General features: G+C 41.5%; 1 protein-coding gene across 2 annotated transcripts in view; it reads left to right on the top strand.

Moving 5' to 3' along the window:
• The window catches only part of HTR7 (5-hydroxytryptamine receptor 7), a 78512-nt gene continuing 61043 nt past the window's right edge, over nucleotides 1-17469 (top strand). For both annotated transcript variants that reach the window (XM_055334451.1, XM_055334452.1), the window contains exon 1: nucleotides 1-818. In XM_055334451.1, the coding sequence (XP_055190426.1) occupies nucleotides 274-818 (545 nt within the window). In that variant the 5' untranslated portion in view covers nucleotides 1-273. The remainder of the gene's footprint in view (nucleotides 819-17469) is intronic.

Raw genomic sequence — 17469 nt, 5'->3', positions numbered from 1 at the left:
CGCGCGGCTGCTGCGGGCTCCGGGCTGCGGGATCCGGGCTGCGGGCTGCGGGGCGGCCGGCGAGCCGCGCGTCCCGGGCGTCCGTCGGTGCCGGAGGCGCCTCCCGCGGGGAGTCCGCAGCGGCCGGGGGGCCCCGGGACGTGCGGGGCCGCGAGGCCGAGGCGAGGCGCCCCCCAGTGGCCGGCGCGGGCCCCATGGCTGGGCCGGGCGGAGCGGAACCGGCGAGGTGAGCGCCCGGGGCCGGCTCCATGGGCAGCAGCGCACGGCGGCACGATGATGGACGTTAACAGCAGCGGCCGCCCGGACCTCTACGGGCACCTCCGCTCTCTGCTCCTGCCGGAGGTGGGGCGCGGGCTGCCGGAGCTGGGCCCCGACGGCGCCGGCCCGGGCTCGGGCTCCTGGGCGCCGCCCCTGCTGCGCGGGGCCGCAGAGGTGACGGCCAGCCCCGTGCCCACCTGGGACGCGCCGCCGGACAACGCCTCCGGCTGCGGGGAGCAGATCAACTATGGCAGGGCCGAGAAAGTTGTGATCGGCTCCGTCCTGACGCTCATCACGCTGCTGACGATCGCCGGCAACTGCCTGGTGGTGATCTCGGTGTGCTTCGTCAAGAAGCTCCGCCAGCCCTCCAACTACCTGATCGTATCCCTGGCGCTGGCCGACCTCTCGGTGGCCGTGGCAGTCATGCCCTTCGTCAGCGTCACCGACCTCATCGGGGGCAAGTGGATCTTTGGCCACTTCTTCTGCAACGTCTTCATCGCCATGGACGTCATGTGCTGCACCGCCTCGATCATGACCCTGTGCGTGATCAGCATCGACAGGTAAGGGCCGGCCGCGCCGTCCCGGGTCCGCTGGGGGTGTGCTGGCGCTCGCCTTCCCCGGGAGGATAAGCGGGACTCGGCGGGATGAAGGGCTGCGCCTGAACCGGCAGCCCCACACATGAGCCCTCCACCAACCGAGCAATTTCGGTTACGGCATAGTCTACATACGCCTTTAAAAGAAGAGCCCAGAGTGTTCTAGTTTACTGTAGTGAGGATTGTTAAGACCAAAGTTAAAGTATTTTAAGCATTAGCGGTTCCAGCAGGGGGTCCCTTGGCTTGGTTTTTAGAAGGAACGGATTTGATCCTGGCTAAACTTGACAGACCTTGCTGTGAGTCTGAAAGTGTCGTTTCTTACTCTAAGAAATCAGTCGTTGAAAAGCCTCCTTGCTTCCAGATTGTGGGAGCTGCTCCCAAGGCCAGTGAACGGACTGAGGATGGTTGCAGAATGGGGGGTTCTACATGTCTGAACGTTGCACTTCCATGGTTGCTGATCCTGAATCTCATTCTCCTGGAAGTCTGATTCTGGTGTTTGACAATGTTGTTTGCACCCCGCAGGCTTGCTGACTGGAGCCTTACTCCCTGTCTGAATGGTTGGTTCTAGCCTTTCATCATATCCCTTGAGAATTTTCTCTTGAGAACCGCCCCCCCCCCCCCCCCGTGGAGTAATTGAAACAGAGGCTGACCATCTGTCGGAGATACTGGAGAAAAAAATTCAGGCCTTGGGTGTCAGATTGGGCTAGGAGACTCCGAGGGTTTCTTCAGACTCTAGAATCACAGGATTCTGCTATGGAGCTGGTCTTTGGTCCCGGAAACACTGTCTAACTGACAACTCCAAGTATGGTCCCAGTGCACTTTGGCCACCTTAGAACTGTTTCTCTTAAAACTGAAATATTAAACCTTAGGATTCACCCACATAATTCTGTTGTTTTAAAACCCGCTTACAAGACTGATATCCTGTTGTGTTTGATGGTACAGAGAAACGATGGCTTATTTATTTTGTGGACTTACAGAGCCTTTAAATGTGTAAACCCTCAGCATAGAAGAAATAATTGATGCCTCCACACTTCAGATGATAGTCCCTCTAGAGATAGTCTAGCATGAAACTGAGATTTTCTTCCTTTTCCTCCCAGTGAACACTGCTGTTTGTGGTTTGTTGATATTGAACATGTTGTCCTATTTTACTGCTTGACTAGGGTTTATAATTACTGAATAAAGGGAATGATAGGAAAAGGGATATTTTCAAGAAAAAATATATTGTAGCTGTGTTTAAAGATTTAGGTTTTTTTTTTTTTTTTTTAAATTGATCCTGCCATTTTACATATCATGTTAGGTAGGAACTTCTGAGAGCAAACAAGGAATTATTTTTAAGAAAAGTGCATGAATGGCATATATGAGAATATTAGCTCCAAACTTGACAGCTGAAGTTTTGAATTACTACAGTTAAGAATGACAAAAACACATGCACTCACAGTCTGGCTGTGGCAACAGGAAATAGAAGAGTGCACTCAATATACATAGTAAGTATATGAATGAATTGTAAGCATAAAAATTGGACTCCTAAGCCAACCAAATCAGTCATTCTTGCATGAATGGAGTCCTTTTAAATGGAATTGAGTGTAATACAACAAATAGAATTTTTGCTTCAAGAAATGCATTTATAATTTGTTTCCTTTCATAAATGATAAATGATACATAAATAGCACAGTATACTAAATCATCTCCTAACACAGCCAGTGCTTCTGCTCTGCTGGGCTCGTTTAGGTTTGGTTTGGGACTACCCTGAGATTCCTGTATATTAGCTAAAGGCTTTCTTCACTCCATGTGCACATGTGACTTACCAGCAAGCAGCAAGGATGTCTTGGATACAAGGAAGAGGTTAATCTTTCTTGGCAAGAGTTTTCAGTTTCTTCATCCAGCATATCCTGTGATTGTCACAAACCGTGATAATATAGGGATGTAGAGTCTGTCTCTTTATTTCCTATGAGAATTGCTCCACTGGTGAATTCTACTTAAAAATTACTTTGGAGGATGAACAGAGCATTTTTTTTAAGATAAAATAAAGAACTGATAACACTGGAAGACACAGATTGCTTTTCTTCCAACAAAACACAAAAATAAAAAATGAGACAAAGGAAAATACATTTGATATCTAAGGTGAATTATTTCTGAAGAGACTGTTTTCTTCAGTTTCATTGTAGAATATGACCACGGATATACAAATGTGCTAAGAAAATATGAAAAATTTTAATATTTGTTTATTCATTCCCTCTTGAGTACAGGGTTAGGTTACAGTGTGCTTTGTGCAGTGCTAATCAAAGATGAGTAATAATATTCCTGCTTTTGAGCTCTTACTGTATTGCGAGGATTTGGATATCTGGTGAGCCTTTAACGTGTCCAAGATGGAACCTTTGATTTTTCTTAATGACATCCACCATACAGGGATGCCTTTCTAGCCTTTTCAATGCAATTTCATGCTGTTCTTCTTCACAGACTTCAACACTCCCTTCCCTATCCTTTTCAGATAATGATTCATGATCATTGAAAAAGTAGCAATCATTGGATGGATATTTCAATATCTTTCCACCACCAGTCTTTCCTATATATCTGTTCCCTTTTTATTTCTGTCCAGTTAAAAGGCTAGAAGACATTGTGTCCCAGCAAAGACCAAACCACCTGCACTTCACATCCCATCCCTTCTCATCTCAAGGATTTTGTTCCTTCCTTGATCCCTCCTCTCTCTTCTTTGCCTTCAGTGTTTCCTCTCAACTGGGTCAAGCTTGATCTTCTATTTAACTTTGGCCTTATGTCTCCCTCAATTTACTGCTCCACTTCACAGTTAAGCTGCTCAAAGAACTGTGCCCACAGCTGTCTTTATTTCTTTCCTCCTTAGGTAGTTGAGTTTGGCATTCTCAGGTCTACTGAAATATTTTAACTGGCCTTGTTGGTTTCATTTCTGTCCATCCCTCATTCATTGCCTATGAATGATCTCTTTTTAAATAATTTAAGTGAGATGATATTTACCTATAGTGAAATGCACAGATATTAAATGCATAGCTTGATGAGTTTTGACATATGTCTGTACCCATGGACCCACACTCCAACCAGGATGTAGCATATTTTTATAATGCTAGAAAGTTCCCTTGTGCCCCTTTATAGAATCATCTTTTAAAAATAGAAATCAGAGGTGCCTGGGTGGCTCAGTCATTTAAGCGTCTGACTCTTGATTTTGGCTCAGATCATGATCTTAAGGTTGTGAAATAGAACCCCAAGTGGGACTCTGTGCTCAGCGGGGAGTCTGCTTGAGATTCTTTCCCTCTACCCCTTACCCCACTCATTCTGTCTCTCTTTCTAAAATAAATCTTTAAAAAATAAAAATAGAAATCCAATTACATTTTATATATAGTTTAAAAACATGTGAAAGAGCTCTATACATTGTTTAGGTGAATTTATATAAGGAGTAAAGGAAAAAAGAGTGCAGAGGGATGGTGAACACCAAACCAAACTCATGGGAGTCCTTATCTCTGGTGGGGTAGGTGGAGGTGTAATGAGGCAGTAACGCACATACCAACTGTAGTGGTAATATTTTATTTCGAATTTTGATGGTTGATACAGTCTTGCTATTTGTTTAATTTTCTGTATGTCTGAAATATATGTTTTAATTTTTTTTGGAAAATACATATAGAAAATGAACAATCCTAAGTATAGAGCTTGACGAATTTCCAAAAAGTGAACACTTTAATGTTATCTGCCACTAGATCAAGAAATTGAAAATTATCGACACAGTAAGGGGGGAGATCCCAGAGATCCCCTTCTGCCCCTCTCCAGTTTTTGATACTTCAAGGATAACTATTATCCTGACTTTTAGGATCATGAATTAGTTTTACTTGGTTAGAACCTCTTGTAAATGGAACAGCTTAGTATGTACTCTTAATTCTGGCTTCTTTTGCTCAATATAATATCTGTGTGATCCATCCATAGTTTTTAGTGTGTCTGTACTTTATTTTGTCTTATTTTACTTTTTTGGTGAGTAGTATTCCATTTAATTTGTCTATAAGTTCACCTGTAGATAGACATTTGAATTGTTCCCAGTTTCTGGATATTACTAATAGTGCTATAAATAAATAATAAATAATAAACATTTGTTTGTTTACAAGTCATTTTGTGGACATGTTTTCATTTGTTTTGGGTAAACAAAATGCTGTATACTACGGTTCCATATTGTATTTTAATTCTCTTTGCCTCCTTACATCTTTTGTGTTGTTTTCATGCATCTTAATCTACATATTTAAAAGATCTTTTATATATTATTTTTGTTATTTTAAACAATCAGTTTTTATTCTCAGTTCCCCACAGGTTCACCTTTGCATTGTATTTTTTCCTTCATTACCATGCTTTCATCTGGGGTTATTTTCTTCTGCCTAGTTAAACTTTCATTAGCATCTTTTTTAAGTGAGTTTGTTGGTAAGAAATCTTGTCAGTTTTTATTTATCTGGAAATGTCTTAATTTTGCCATCATTTTTGAGTGACATTTTCTCTGAGTATGTAATTATATGTGTGAGGGGTTTTCTCCGCACTTTAAGACATTCTTCCATTGTCTTCAGGCTTCCATCATTTCTGTTGAAAAATCAGCCATTAACCAACATTATTATTATGCCTTTGAAGATAATGTGTCTTTTATCCTCTGGTTCCTTTTAGGATTTTCCTTTTGTCTTTAGTTTTTATCACGTTTTCTGTGATGTCTCCAGATTATTGATTATTTTTTGCTGTTAATTTGCTGTCAACTCCACTGGGATTCTTAGTAGTTTTTCTTTTTGTGCACTGATATCTCTGATTAGTTTGTTGTTATCTCTTTACATAGTTTTACTGTCCCATTCTTTCTCTCTTCTGTGTCTCAAACATACATAATGTAGAACTTTTATTCTATCACACATGTCTCTTATGCTTTTTCTTTATTTTCCATTTTACTCTGTGGTTTAATGCTGAAAAATTTTTGACCTGCCTTCCAGTTTATTAACCATCCTTTCTGCTATGTCTAATCTGTTGTTTGGCTTATCTATTAAGTTATTAATTTCACACTCCTAAAAGTTCCATTTGACCCTTTTTTCCTGTATTTGATCCTTTTTGTTGATTTGAATTCTCTGCCTTTCCATGTAATTTCTCCTTAATGTTATTATACTGTTGAGTGTACATAGGCTCTTTTTATACTAATTCCAATATCTGAGTTACTTGTGGTTTCTTTTTGTGTAATCTGCTTTGGGTTTTTGTCCTCTAGGCTTTGGGTCTATGTCTTGGCATGCCAGCACCTTTGATTATATACTCAACATTTTGTACACAAAATTACGTATGTTGTAAATGATGTTATTTTCCTTAAGAGAAAATTCTGTGAGGCAGGCATATTGGCGGACTTATTATTGTAATCCACTTAGGGGTTGTGCTGACTACAGGCTATGTTTTAGTTTTGATAGAGCTCTATCTGCTACTGGCTGATGCCTCTATTTAAGGTGTAGCCTTTTTGGGATTTCAGCTAAGAGCATAAGGTGTTCTCAATGACCTGGCTTGTGTGGAACTCTTGATTGTTCTCTCTTCAGCACTGAGAGACTGTTAAAACTCCTATTGAAAGCCTTTGGGGAGCTTTCTTTTTGGCTTCTCAGCCTCCTGCTCTGCACAGCTTCAGAACTCAGCCAATGTCTTCAGGGGAATACTGGCCAAGTATTGGGCTTAGTTTTCTACTTCTTCCTTCTTATTGGTTCTTGGTCTCTCAGGTTTTTATTTTCAATAGACTACCAAAGTTTTTTCTCATATTGTTGCCTCTTCATAAGCAGCTCTGCTGAGGTTCTTTGCCCGGATCCTTACCCCCTTCCCCTCACCTAGTTTTGGCAAATGTCCCAAGGGGAAAAATGGCTGCAGAATTTTGGCTCACCTCTGTGGTTCTCTCTTGTCCAGAATTATTTTGTCCCCTCAACTCCTGTGTTGTCTCAAAAACTGTGATGGCGGGATCCCTGGGTGGTGCAGCGGTTTAGCGCCTGCCTTTGGCCCAGGGTGCGATCCTGGAGACCCGGGATCGAGTCCCGCGTCGGGCTCCCGGTGCATGGAGCCTGCTTCTCCCTCTGCCTATGTCTCTGCCTGTCTCTCTCTCTCTGTGACTATCATAAAAAAAAAAAAAAACTGTGATGGCTACAAGCAGGGGTGTGTCTCTGCTTTACCCAGTTTTTTTGGTTGTTTCAGCAGAAGCAGTGGTCTGAAACATCATGTGGCCTCATCATCGCTAGAAGTAGATGTGTGCCTGAGATATTTTAAATATATAAAAATAACAGAAGTGTAACTATGTAAATTGCTCTTCTGAAAACCTTTCATTGGCTTTTAATTTCACTTAGAATAAAACCGAATGTGTAGCACATGTATAAGGTCCCTGATTTGTCCCTGCCTTACTTCTCAATAATATTTTGTACCACATTTCCTCTTGCCTTCCAAAGTATAGTCCCACTGACCCTTTCAGTTTCTCCATCATGCCAAATTCTTTCTGAAATCAGGTCCATTCCAACTAACATATTTGCAAAATTATGAATGTCTGGAGTTCTATCCCCTAATATATCTATTCCCTAATACATATTTTTGATCCCAGGTTGGAAAGCCTGAAAGTATTTGGCAGAAACACTCCAGAATGGCAACAGTTAAAATACCTGAAAAATACCAAGTATTGACAAGGATGTAGAACAAAGGCTACTTTCATACATTACTAGCAGGATTGTAAATTGGTGAATCACTTGAACAAGAGTTTGGCATCATTATGTAGTGTTAAAGATACATACAGCCTGTGATTTTGTTATTTTACCATTAGGTATGTATCAGAGAGACTCTTGTCACCAAAAGTCTTATATAAGATTATTTATAATATACATAAACTTGGAATCCTAAAACTTGAAATAATACATTTGTGCATCAATAGAATGGATAAATAAATTGTGATTCATTTGTGTGATAGAATACTATTTGATAATGGTTATCCAATTTGAACATGTATCAAAACTATCTGGAGAGCTTATTAAAACACACATTGCTGCGTCCTACCCCAAGTTTCTGATTCAGTAAGTCTGGGGTAGAGCCAAATAATTTGCATTTCAAATTCCCAGATGATTCTGATGCTCCTGGTTTTAGGACATTACTTATAGAATGATTGCTATACTACAATGAAAATGAACCACAGTTAAAATGAATCTCACAAAGTAATTTAAACAATTTGTTGTTATAAAAAATTGAAACATGTTTAGAAGTCAGGAGTATAGTATGAAGAACCTAATGTATCCATTGCCTAGCTTCAATAGGGATCACCATTTTCTTCAACATATCCTTTGAGACTCCTTCATCCTCACAGTATCTTAAGTCAAATTTCAGACATCATGTCATTTCACCCATAAATACTTTGGGGTCACAAACACAATGCTGAGCAGAAGAAGCAGGGATCCCTGGGTGGCGCAGCGGTTTGGCGCCTGCCTTTGGCCCAGGGCGTGATCCTGGAGACCCGGGATCGAGTCCCACGTCGGGCTCCCAGTGCGTGGAGCCTGCCTATGTCCCTCTGCCTATTTCTCTGCCTCTCTCTCTCTCTCTCTCTCTCTCTCTCTCTCTCTCTCTCTCTCTGTGACTATCATAAATAAATAAAAAAAATTAAAAAAAGAAGAAGCAGAGTTCCTAGGAACACATACAATGAGATTCCACTATTATTTAAAAAATTTGAAACAAACAACTTTGTTTAGAGACCTAGGTAAGTGGAAATTTTAGAAAGAAAAGGAAAGACATATATAACATGAGAACAAGGAGAGTGATTACTTCTTGGCATGCTTTTGAAGTGTTGTAATGATTTCTCTCTTGAACTGTGGTGATAATCACATGAATATTCACTTTTAAAATTATTGTGAAAGCATCCATATATATTCTAAGTACTTTCCTGCTTACACATTTTGTTTTATAATCAAAAGGACAGAAGTATTTACTTAATGACAACTTGTGAGGGGCATTTGGATTTACATTAGATGCGTGGTTAATCTGAGCAGATGCTGGTACTCTTTCAGTTGATCAGCAGCCATTTATTTTTTTGCTTCATGCATGAGGGCAGGAGTCATCTTGAGGTTGTTAACAGTCACAGGAACTCATCTGACTTATTTGCAAGATCCATACTCCTTGGTTCTGACTGGTGTCTGGCTGAAACCTCATCTCCTTGCCAGGTACCGTGACTCATTCGCTTCGATAATCTGAGCTGCGTTCTTGGCTTTGATTCTGCTGTTATCAGCAGTGCAGGGAGCATTCTGGCTTCTGTGGATCACCTTTCTCTTTAAAGAAGTCATCTTTGCTCATCTCTAAATTAATTTTCAGCTTGTAGGGACCATTTAAGTGTTGATGGAATCCTCTTCTAGCTTTGCTGTGGGAAGGTGAGAGGGAGGAGAATACACAGGTCTTCTGCTCTTTTGTGAGTGATGCTTCCCAGAAACTACTTTTGTTTCTTCTTATGAATTGATGAGCAGGGTAGAGATGCTAGCAGCTAATAGGTGTTTTAGTGCTTTATTGTTCGCAGACCACTTTCCACACAGAAATCTTTGATCCTTCCTTCAGCGTTGTGAGGTGGGCATTGTTGTCTGTACTCAGTGTGGGAGGACCTGGAGGGAGAAAGTGACTTGTCCAAGACAAGGTGAAACCTATATTCAAAGCCTATTCAAGTGCCATGTACTAATGTATATGTCTTCAAGGAAATAGTAGAAGTTTAGATATGGCCAAGATGGAGTTAAATCCTGATGGAGGTCTCTGAAGAAATGTTGAATTAGACTGGTGATGGAAAGGTGGAGAGTTTCCAGGCAAGGAGAATAGAGATGCCAAGGAGGGAGCCAGAAGGCATCCCGGGTGAGGTAATAGCATAGGAAAAGCCCAAGTCTGCAAGACCTTGCCCCTTGTGGCAGATGCTGCTGGCTGACTTTCTTGACACCTATCACCTTCTTCCTCCTTACTTACAGGAATTCCTGTTTTCAACTGGAAATATGGCTGCCCAAAATAAAGACTACATTTTCTAGTCTCCCTTGCAGCTAGGTGTGGCCATGTTACCAAATTTTGACCCAAGAGATGTTAGTAGAAATATTGTTTTTCAGCTTCTTGGAAACTTCCTTCAAGACATTTGGTGTGTGCCTTCTTCCTTCCTTTTTTTGTCCTTGTCTCCATCTTGTTGCTTGGCATTTAAATCTGGTGGCTAGAGGTCTAGCTATTATCTTGGTCAAGAGAGGACCACACTTGGGAAGGAGGGGCAGTGTGCCAGCAGGGTAGCCTGGATCCTGATGGATGGTGGTTTCCACAGGGTTGCCGGAACCCTGACTTCTTAGCAATGGGTGAACAGATACCATTATGTTGTCTGTCACAACTGCTGAACATAAGAGCCAGTTTCTGACCCTACTCATTGATCCTTCCATGGATGTCCACATGTATATATCATAAAACATTATGGAGAGTGTCACTGTGTCATTTTTTTTTTTTTGGAAATCCTTTAGAATTAACAACTACTATTTTTGAGAGCCTTTGGTGCTATGTAAATTCCTAAAGATTTTACACACAATATCTCATTTAATTTTCATAACAAGGATGTTTACTGAGTGTCTCTGCTGGCCAAAGGTAAAGAAGAAAGTGTGAACATTTTTAATTCCATTTTGTAGATGAGGAAGCTGAGGGAACACCATATTCTGTGTGGCAGGAACAGCATCTGGATCAAAAGCCCATGTATCCTCCTGTATCACTGCAACCATTGCCTACTGTGTGAGTAGAATACTGTTATACCGGCATTCAAGGCCCTTTATGATTTAACTCCAGATTCCCTTATTGCCTCAGTATGACTAACTCCATTATAGACCCTTCCTCTTCAATATGTCAGAACAGAGCTAATTCTCTTACCCCCCCCCCCAAAAAAAAACTTGTTCCTCTCCCAACATTCCCATCCCAATCAATGACATCACTCTGCACCCATTTGCTTTGCTAGATATTTGGGTCCATCTTTGAAACTTCCCATTAAGTCCCCTACTCTCACCAGCCAGTCACCAAATCCTGCTGATTACCTCTCCCATTTCCCTCTCTCCTCAGCCATGTTTAGCAGCTCAATTGGAGCCTCTATCACCTTTCATTTGGACCACTCAAAGTAGCCTCCCAGGAAGCTCCCTGTATCTACTGCCTCATGGTAATACAGCGTGTATAACCCTAGCCAAAGAACAGAATCACCTGGGCAATTAAAAAAAAAATTACAATTCTTGGAGCCCAGCTCTAGAGTGATCCTGATTTAATTGGTCTGGGTGGGCCTGGGCATCAGAATGTTTGAAAACATCCCCCAAGTAATTCTAGTGTGTAGCAAGATGGAAAGCCCCTCAGTTAAGATGTTCAAAAAGCAAATGTGGGATGCCTGGGTGACTTAGCGGTTAAGTGCCTGCCTTTGGCCAGGGTGTGATCTTGGAGTCTTGGGATCGAGTCCCACGTCGGGCTCCATGCATGGAGTCTGCTTTTCTCTCTGCCTCTCTCTCCGCATCTCTTATGAATAAGTAAATAAAACCTTTGAAAAAAAAAAAAAGCAAATGTGATTTTATTCACAGTACCCAAACTTATCTGCACATTAGAGTCACCTGGGAATCTTCAAAAAATTCCACAGCCCATACCCAGGCTATACACGAGCCCAATTAATGCCCAGTCTCTGGGGGTTGGATTCATAATCCATATTTTGGAAGCTCCCAAGTTAGTCCAATGGGCAGACAGGTTTGGGACACTAACTAGATCATGCTGTTCTGCTTTTTTAATGGGTTAACGAGTTCCCCTGTTCATGGGGTAAGATCCTAAATGTTCATTGTGACCTAAAAAATTATATAACCTGACCTCTGCCTATCTCACTAGATTGGGGGTTGGCAAACCTTTTTCTGTAAAGGGCTAGATAAGTATTTTAGTAAATATTTTAGGCTTGTATGTCATGTAGTCTCTGTTGCAACTACTTTGCCATTGAGGCTTAAAAGCAACCATAGTCAGTATGTAGTAGATATATGGGAGTGGTTGTGTTCCAGTAAAACTTTATGGATACTAAAATTTGAATTTCATGTAATTTTTACATCTAATTAAATATTCATTTTTATTCAACTATTTCAGAATATAAATACCATTCTTATCTGGGGGTATTTTACAAAAAAACAGGCAGGCCAGATTTGATCCTGTTGGACTTTGCCAACTTTTGCCCAAGATTCAATTTGATTCAATTCAGTTCTCTGTCAGTCAGTCAATCAGTCAATCTTCCCATCTCCGCCATGCCCCTAATATTCTGGCAACCTTGTTCCTTTTTTAGTTCCTCAACATTTTGATGTTCAGGGCCTCCACAAGTCTTTTTATTGTCCCTCCCTCCTTTTCTACCTTTTTGGCTGGCTAATTTTTACCACTCTTCAAACAGGTCCTTGGCTAGATGTTTCTGTAGCATGCAGTTTTCCTAGAATCTCCAGACCATCTTACATAGTCTTATAACTTTCTGCATTTTTTCTTACTAAGACTCACTTCAATTTGTAATTCATGGTTTGTGAAATTAACTGTAATGCATGCATGAACTATGGGATTAATCATCCATACATTCTGCATGGCAGGACCTGTACATTCTGCATGGAATTATTCTTATATTTTGCATGTCAGGAGTCTTGTTGGAGATTGTCTCCATCCCTAGTGTAGTGCTTGGCACATGGCAGGTGTTTAGTTAATCATTGTGGATTGATTTGAAGAAGGAAGATGGGTACCTCAGATTCCCAAAGGTCTGGCTTTGACTACTTATTTTCCAGCTTTCTGTGAAACATTCTTCTTGGTGAAAACATAGACGTTTCCCTGGGAAACCAAATTAGGATCAAGGGATTGATGGAACAGAAGCAGCATGGAGGCAGTAGGACAGCCCCAAGGGATTGTCCCATCAAGGTCTCGTAGGCTAGAGAGTCACTTTCCACTCCCATGCATAGGCAGTACACTGACTTTAATAAGGTCCAAGTGACACCAAAGACCTCGCAGCTTAGAGCCAGGGATTTTCTCTTTATTATAATCATTGTTGCAGAGGGAGAATGCAGGCAAAATTGAATGAAAATCCCAGAGCCTTTTTCTTTCAGTGGAGAAACATGTTCGACCAAGCTCAGGTATCTCAGAAGGAGAGTCACAGGTGTCAGGCATGAGAGTGATACTCAAGTAGGAGAGCGCAGTAACTGGCATTTGCAACATAATTTGTTGAGTGCATACTTTGTGTTAGGGCCACTGCTAAGGGCTTTATGTAATTCATCTCACTTCCTCCCCATGACCACTCTGTGGGCACTCTCATCCTGGCCACCTGTGTGATGAGCAAAGGGAGGCTGTTAGAGCTTAAATAACTTGCCCAAGGGCACACAGGAAGAAAGTAGTGGAATCACATTTGGCTGGGGAAATGTCTGACTTCAGGTCTTTTGAGACCCAGAGGGGTGTTGACTTTGTGAACATCATTTGTGTACCACATCAAGCACTAGATGTTTTCTACCACCTTTCAACGAGGACAACTGTGATGTTATTATAATAGTAATTATGTTATCATAAGTTCATAGTCTCTTAACTAACATTCTATTCTAGAGCCAGATGTGTTTTGGCACCCTCTCCACCAGTGTTGATCCACGGCATCTCCACTCCAGTCCATCTGTGTTAGCTTTTGGGCTAGGGTTAGGGTAAGTTCATTATGGAATATTAAGATCCATTTCTTCACAGGTTTAAGAAAGACTCTAGACCAGCAGACCTTAACAGAGAGGCCAGGTGTGGTGTGTGTGTGTGTGTGTGTGTGTGTGTGTGTGTGTGTGTGTGTGTTTGTAGAGAAAGGGAGAGAGAGAGGATGCGTGAGCAAGCCAGAGAAGATAGTGGAGCTGAGATTTCTTTAATAGGGCAAACCCTTGTTACTTGTCTCCTAGATATTTGAGTACTGTGGTGATACAAAGGTGAATAGAGACATGGCCCAGACTTCAAGAGGTTATCTAGTTGAGCATGAATTAATATTATTTATTCACATATCAGAAAATATGGACCTTTAAAAAGTTAGCTTATATCTATTGTTCTGCAGTCAATCCCTGTGTGCTTTGACCTTTCTGGAGGAGTTTATGAGTCATTCAGCTTCTAGTTGCAAACAGTTGGGTTGTTTGAGTGCTTCCATCAATAAAAACCCAGGGACTCTGTGGTCTGTTTTTGAACAGCCTTTCTGTGCCTGAATTATTCTTGGTAAGGGTGGCTGCAAAATTATGGCTCCTGGGCCAGACCTGCCTGCCCACTCTTCTGATGTTGTAGTGAAGCGCAGGCTGCCAGCCTCTGGGGACTAAGCAGCTGTGGGCCTTGAGGGGAGCACTCCCAGTGCATCTTTGTGGGGAGCTTGAGTTTTGCCCATTTAGCTGGTTTGCATTCTCACTTTCATCATGGACTCTGTTCTGATTAAAATTCCCGAGCATTCTGTATTTCTGGGCATTCTGATATTTTTCTACTCTTTCAAAGAATGGCAGCCGGATAGCTTTCTTCCTTCCTAATGGTTAATTCAGAACATCTGGCAGAACCACACACCTATAGAGGGCTGTGAGCCTTAATGGTTAAACCTGGAGACTTCAGCGGCATGCTATTACAGCCCAGCTATGATCGACCTGATCCAACTGCCTGAATATTTCAGAATTGTATTTTGAGAAATATATATTCTGTATGTTTGGTGTGAAAAAGTCCCTGATAGTCTCAATAAAAGTCTGAAAATTCTTCTGTTTTGATAAATATATTGCCTTATGGTTTCATACTTGTTAGTTTTTGGGGATCTCAAAGGTGATAGGCCTTTATTAACAACTTCTTAACATATCAAAATTGTCTTTTCTTATTATGGGAGTCATAGGGGATTTATCTGTTCATTTCTTCAACCTTTATTGGTGCCTCAATCTTCATTAGTTACTCTTCTATACCCTAAATAAGACAAAAATAAGACCTTTTCTCTCTTGAATCTTACATTCTGGTAAGAATAAATAGACCAGAAACAGATACTCTTTTAAAAAACACAGTCATTCATTGGTAACATGTGCCATAATGGAGAATTAAAGCAGAGTGATGTATTAATTTAGAGTGGGTTATCACGAAGATCTTTCCAAGGCGGTGACATGTATATTGAGATATAAATAACATGGTGGCTCCTTCCACAGTTTGGCTGTTGTGGACATTGCTGCTATAAACATTGAGGTGCAGGTGTCTTAGCTTTTCACTGCATCTATACTTTGGGGTTAATCCCCAGTAGTGCATTTGCTGGGTTGTAGAGTAGCTCTATTTTTAACTCTTTAAGGAACCTCCACACATTTTTCCAGAGTGGCTGTACCAGCTCACATTCCCACCAACAGTGCAAGAGGGTTCCCCTTTCTCCACATCCTCTCCAACATTTGTTATTTCTTCTTGTTCATTTTCACATTTCTCACTGGTGTGAGGTGGTATCTCATTGTGGTTTTGATTTGTATTTCCCTGATGGCAAGTGATGCGGAGCATTTTCTCATGTGCTTGTTGGCCAGGTGTATGTCTTCTTTAGTGAAATTTCTGTTCAAGTCTTTTGCCCATTTCATGATTGGATTGCTTGTTTCTTGGTGTTGAGTTTAATAGCTTCTTTATAGATCTTGGATACTAGTCCTTTATCTGATATGCAATTTGCAAATATCTTCTCCCATTCTGTAGGTTGTCTTTTAGTTTTGTTGACTGTTTCTTTTGCTGTGCAGAAGCTTTTTATCTTGATTAGGTCCTAATAGTTCATTTTTGCTTTTGTTTCCCTTGCCCTCATAGATGTGTCTTGTAAGAAGTTACTGTGGCCAAGTTCAACAAGGGTGTTGCCTGTGTTCTCCTCTAGGATTTTGATGGATTCTTGTCTCACATTTAGATCTTTCATTCATTTTGAGTGTATCTTTGTGTCTGGTGTAAGAGAATGGTCTAGTTCTTCTACACGTGGCTGTCCAATTTTCCCAGCACCATTTATCGAAGAGACTGTCCACCATTTGCTCTGACATGGATGGAACTGGAGGGTATTATGCTGAGTGAAGTAAGTCAATCAGAGAAGGACAGTTATCATTTGGTTTCACTCATATGCAGAATATAAGAAATAGTGAAAGGGATTATATGGAGAAGGAGGGGAACTGAGTGGGAAAAATTAGAGAGGGAGACAAACCATGAGAGACTCCTAACTCTGAGAAATGAACAAGGGATAGTGGAAGGGGAGGTGGGCAGGGGGATGGCATAACTGGGTGATGGGCACTGAGGGGGGCACTTGACGGGATGAGCACTCGGTGTTATACTATATGTTGGCAAATCTAACTCCAATAAAAATATACAAAAAATAGTGTGGTGGAGCTGGCTCCTTAAAGTTCAGGAGGAAGAGCATGCTGGCAAAGGCAGCAACCGGTGCCAAGGCCCTGGGCCAGTTGACTGGAGTAGAAGGATGAAAGGAGAGCCTGGAAGGAAATGAGAGTAGAGCAGTGGTCACAGATTATATTGGGATTTGGGCCAGGTAAAGAGTGTGGATTTTATTCTAAGTGCAGTAAATCCAGCGCAGAATTTGAAGTCTGGGTGACATGATCCCATTTATAATTTTGATAGTTCACTATGGTTACTTTGTAGAGAATGGATTGGAGAAGGGTAAGAGTGCAAGGCGGAGACCAATCGGAAGGCTTCTGTGGCAGTCAAGATAAGAGATCACTGGGAATATTGAAGATGGGGAAGAGGGAGGGATGCAAGATATGTCTCAGAGGTGCATCAGCAGGACTAACAGGGTTGGATGTGGAAAGTGAGGGACAGAGAAGATAGAGGACAACATGCTTTTGGCTCAAGCCACCCAGTCAATGGTGATGCTATTTACCAAGTGGGAAAGTCGTAGGACTGGTGGTAAAAATCATGAGTTCTATTTTGAATGGTAAGTTTGATACCTGTGGACATTTGGATGTAAGTTTCTAGAGTTCCAGAGAGAAGTCAGGTCTACATATACACATTTGGATGTTATTGTAAATGATATTTAAAGCCTCTGCCTGGAATGCCCCCCCCTTTCCTGCCTATTTCCTAAATATTCTTCAAGATTCAACTAATATATCATGGGCTCTGGGAAGCTGTCCCTGATCCCTAGGTCTGGGTTCGGTTCTCTCCCAGTCTCCTCCTTAGCCTCTGTTATCATCATGCTGAAATGTACTTGTTTCTATTTCTTCCCTACCCCACACAGCAAATGCTGAGGATCCTTGGGAACAGGGGCGTCTTACTCATCACTGTTTGTTCCCAGCTTTTCTTGGCATGTGGAAGGTGCTCAATAAATATGTGATGGATAAGTAAATGAATAAATGAAGGAATGAAGGAAACATTCATTAATTTACTCATTTGGGTCTTGGGTATAGAACAAGTAGGCAGGGAAAATGAAGGACGTAGGAGCCACACCATTTATGATTCAGTTCTGCTTTGGTGTGCCTTGTTTCTTTTCTCTCTGGGTGGGGACATGATTGTAGCTGCCAGGAGCACTTTTTCTGGCTCTGAATGCACAGTTCTGCTTCTCACGATTTATAAAGTCACTGTGGATTTCATTGTCAGGATGTTCTGTCATTAAGGTCTCTTTGTAAGGGTGGTGGGTATAAAAGGG

Source organism: Nyctereutes procyonoides, unplaced genomic scaffold, assembly GCF_905146905.1.
Source record: "Nyctereutes procyonoides isolate TBG_1078 unplaced genomic scaffold, NYPRO_anot_genome, whole genome shotgun sequence".
NCBI lineage: Eukaryota > Metazoa > Chordata > Mammalia > Carnivora > Canidae > Nyctereutes > Nyctereutes procyonoides.
This window is presented reverse-complemented; position numbering and strand designations above follow the sequence as displayed.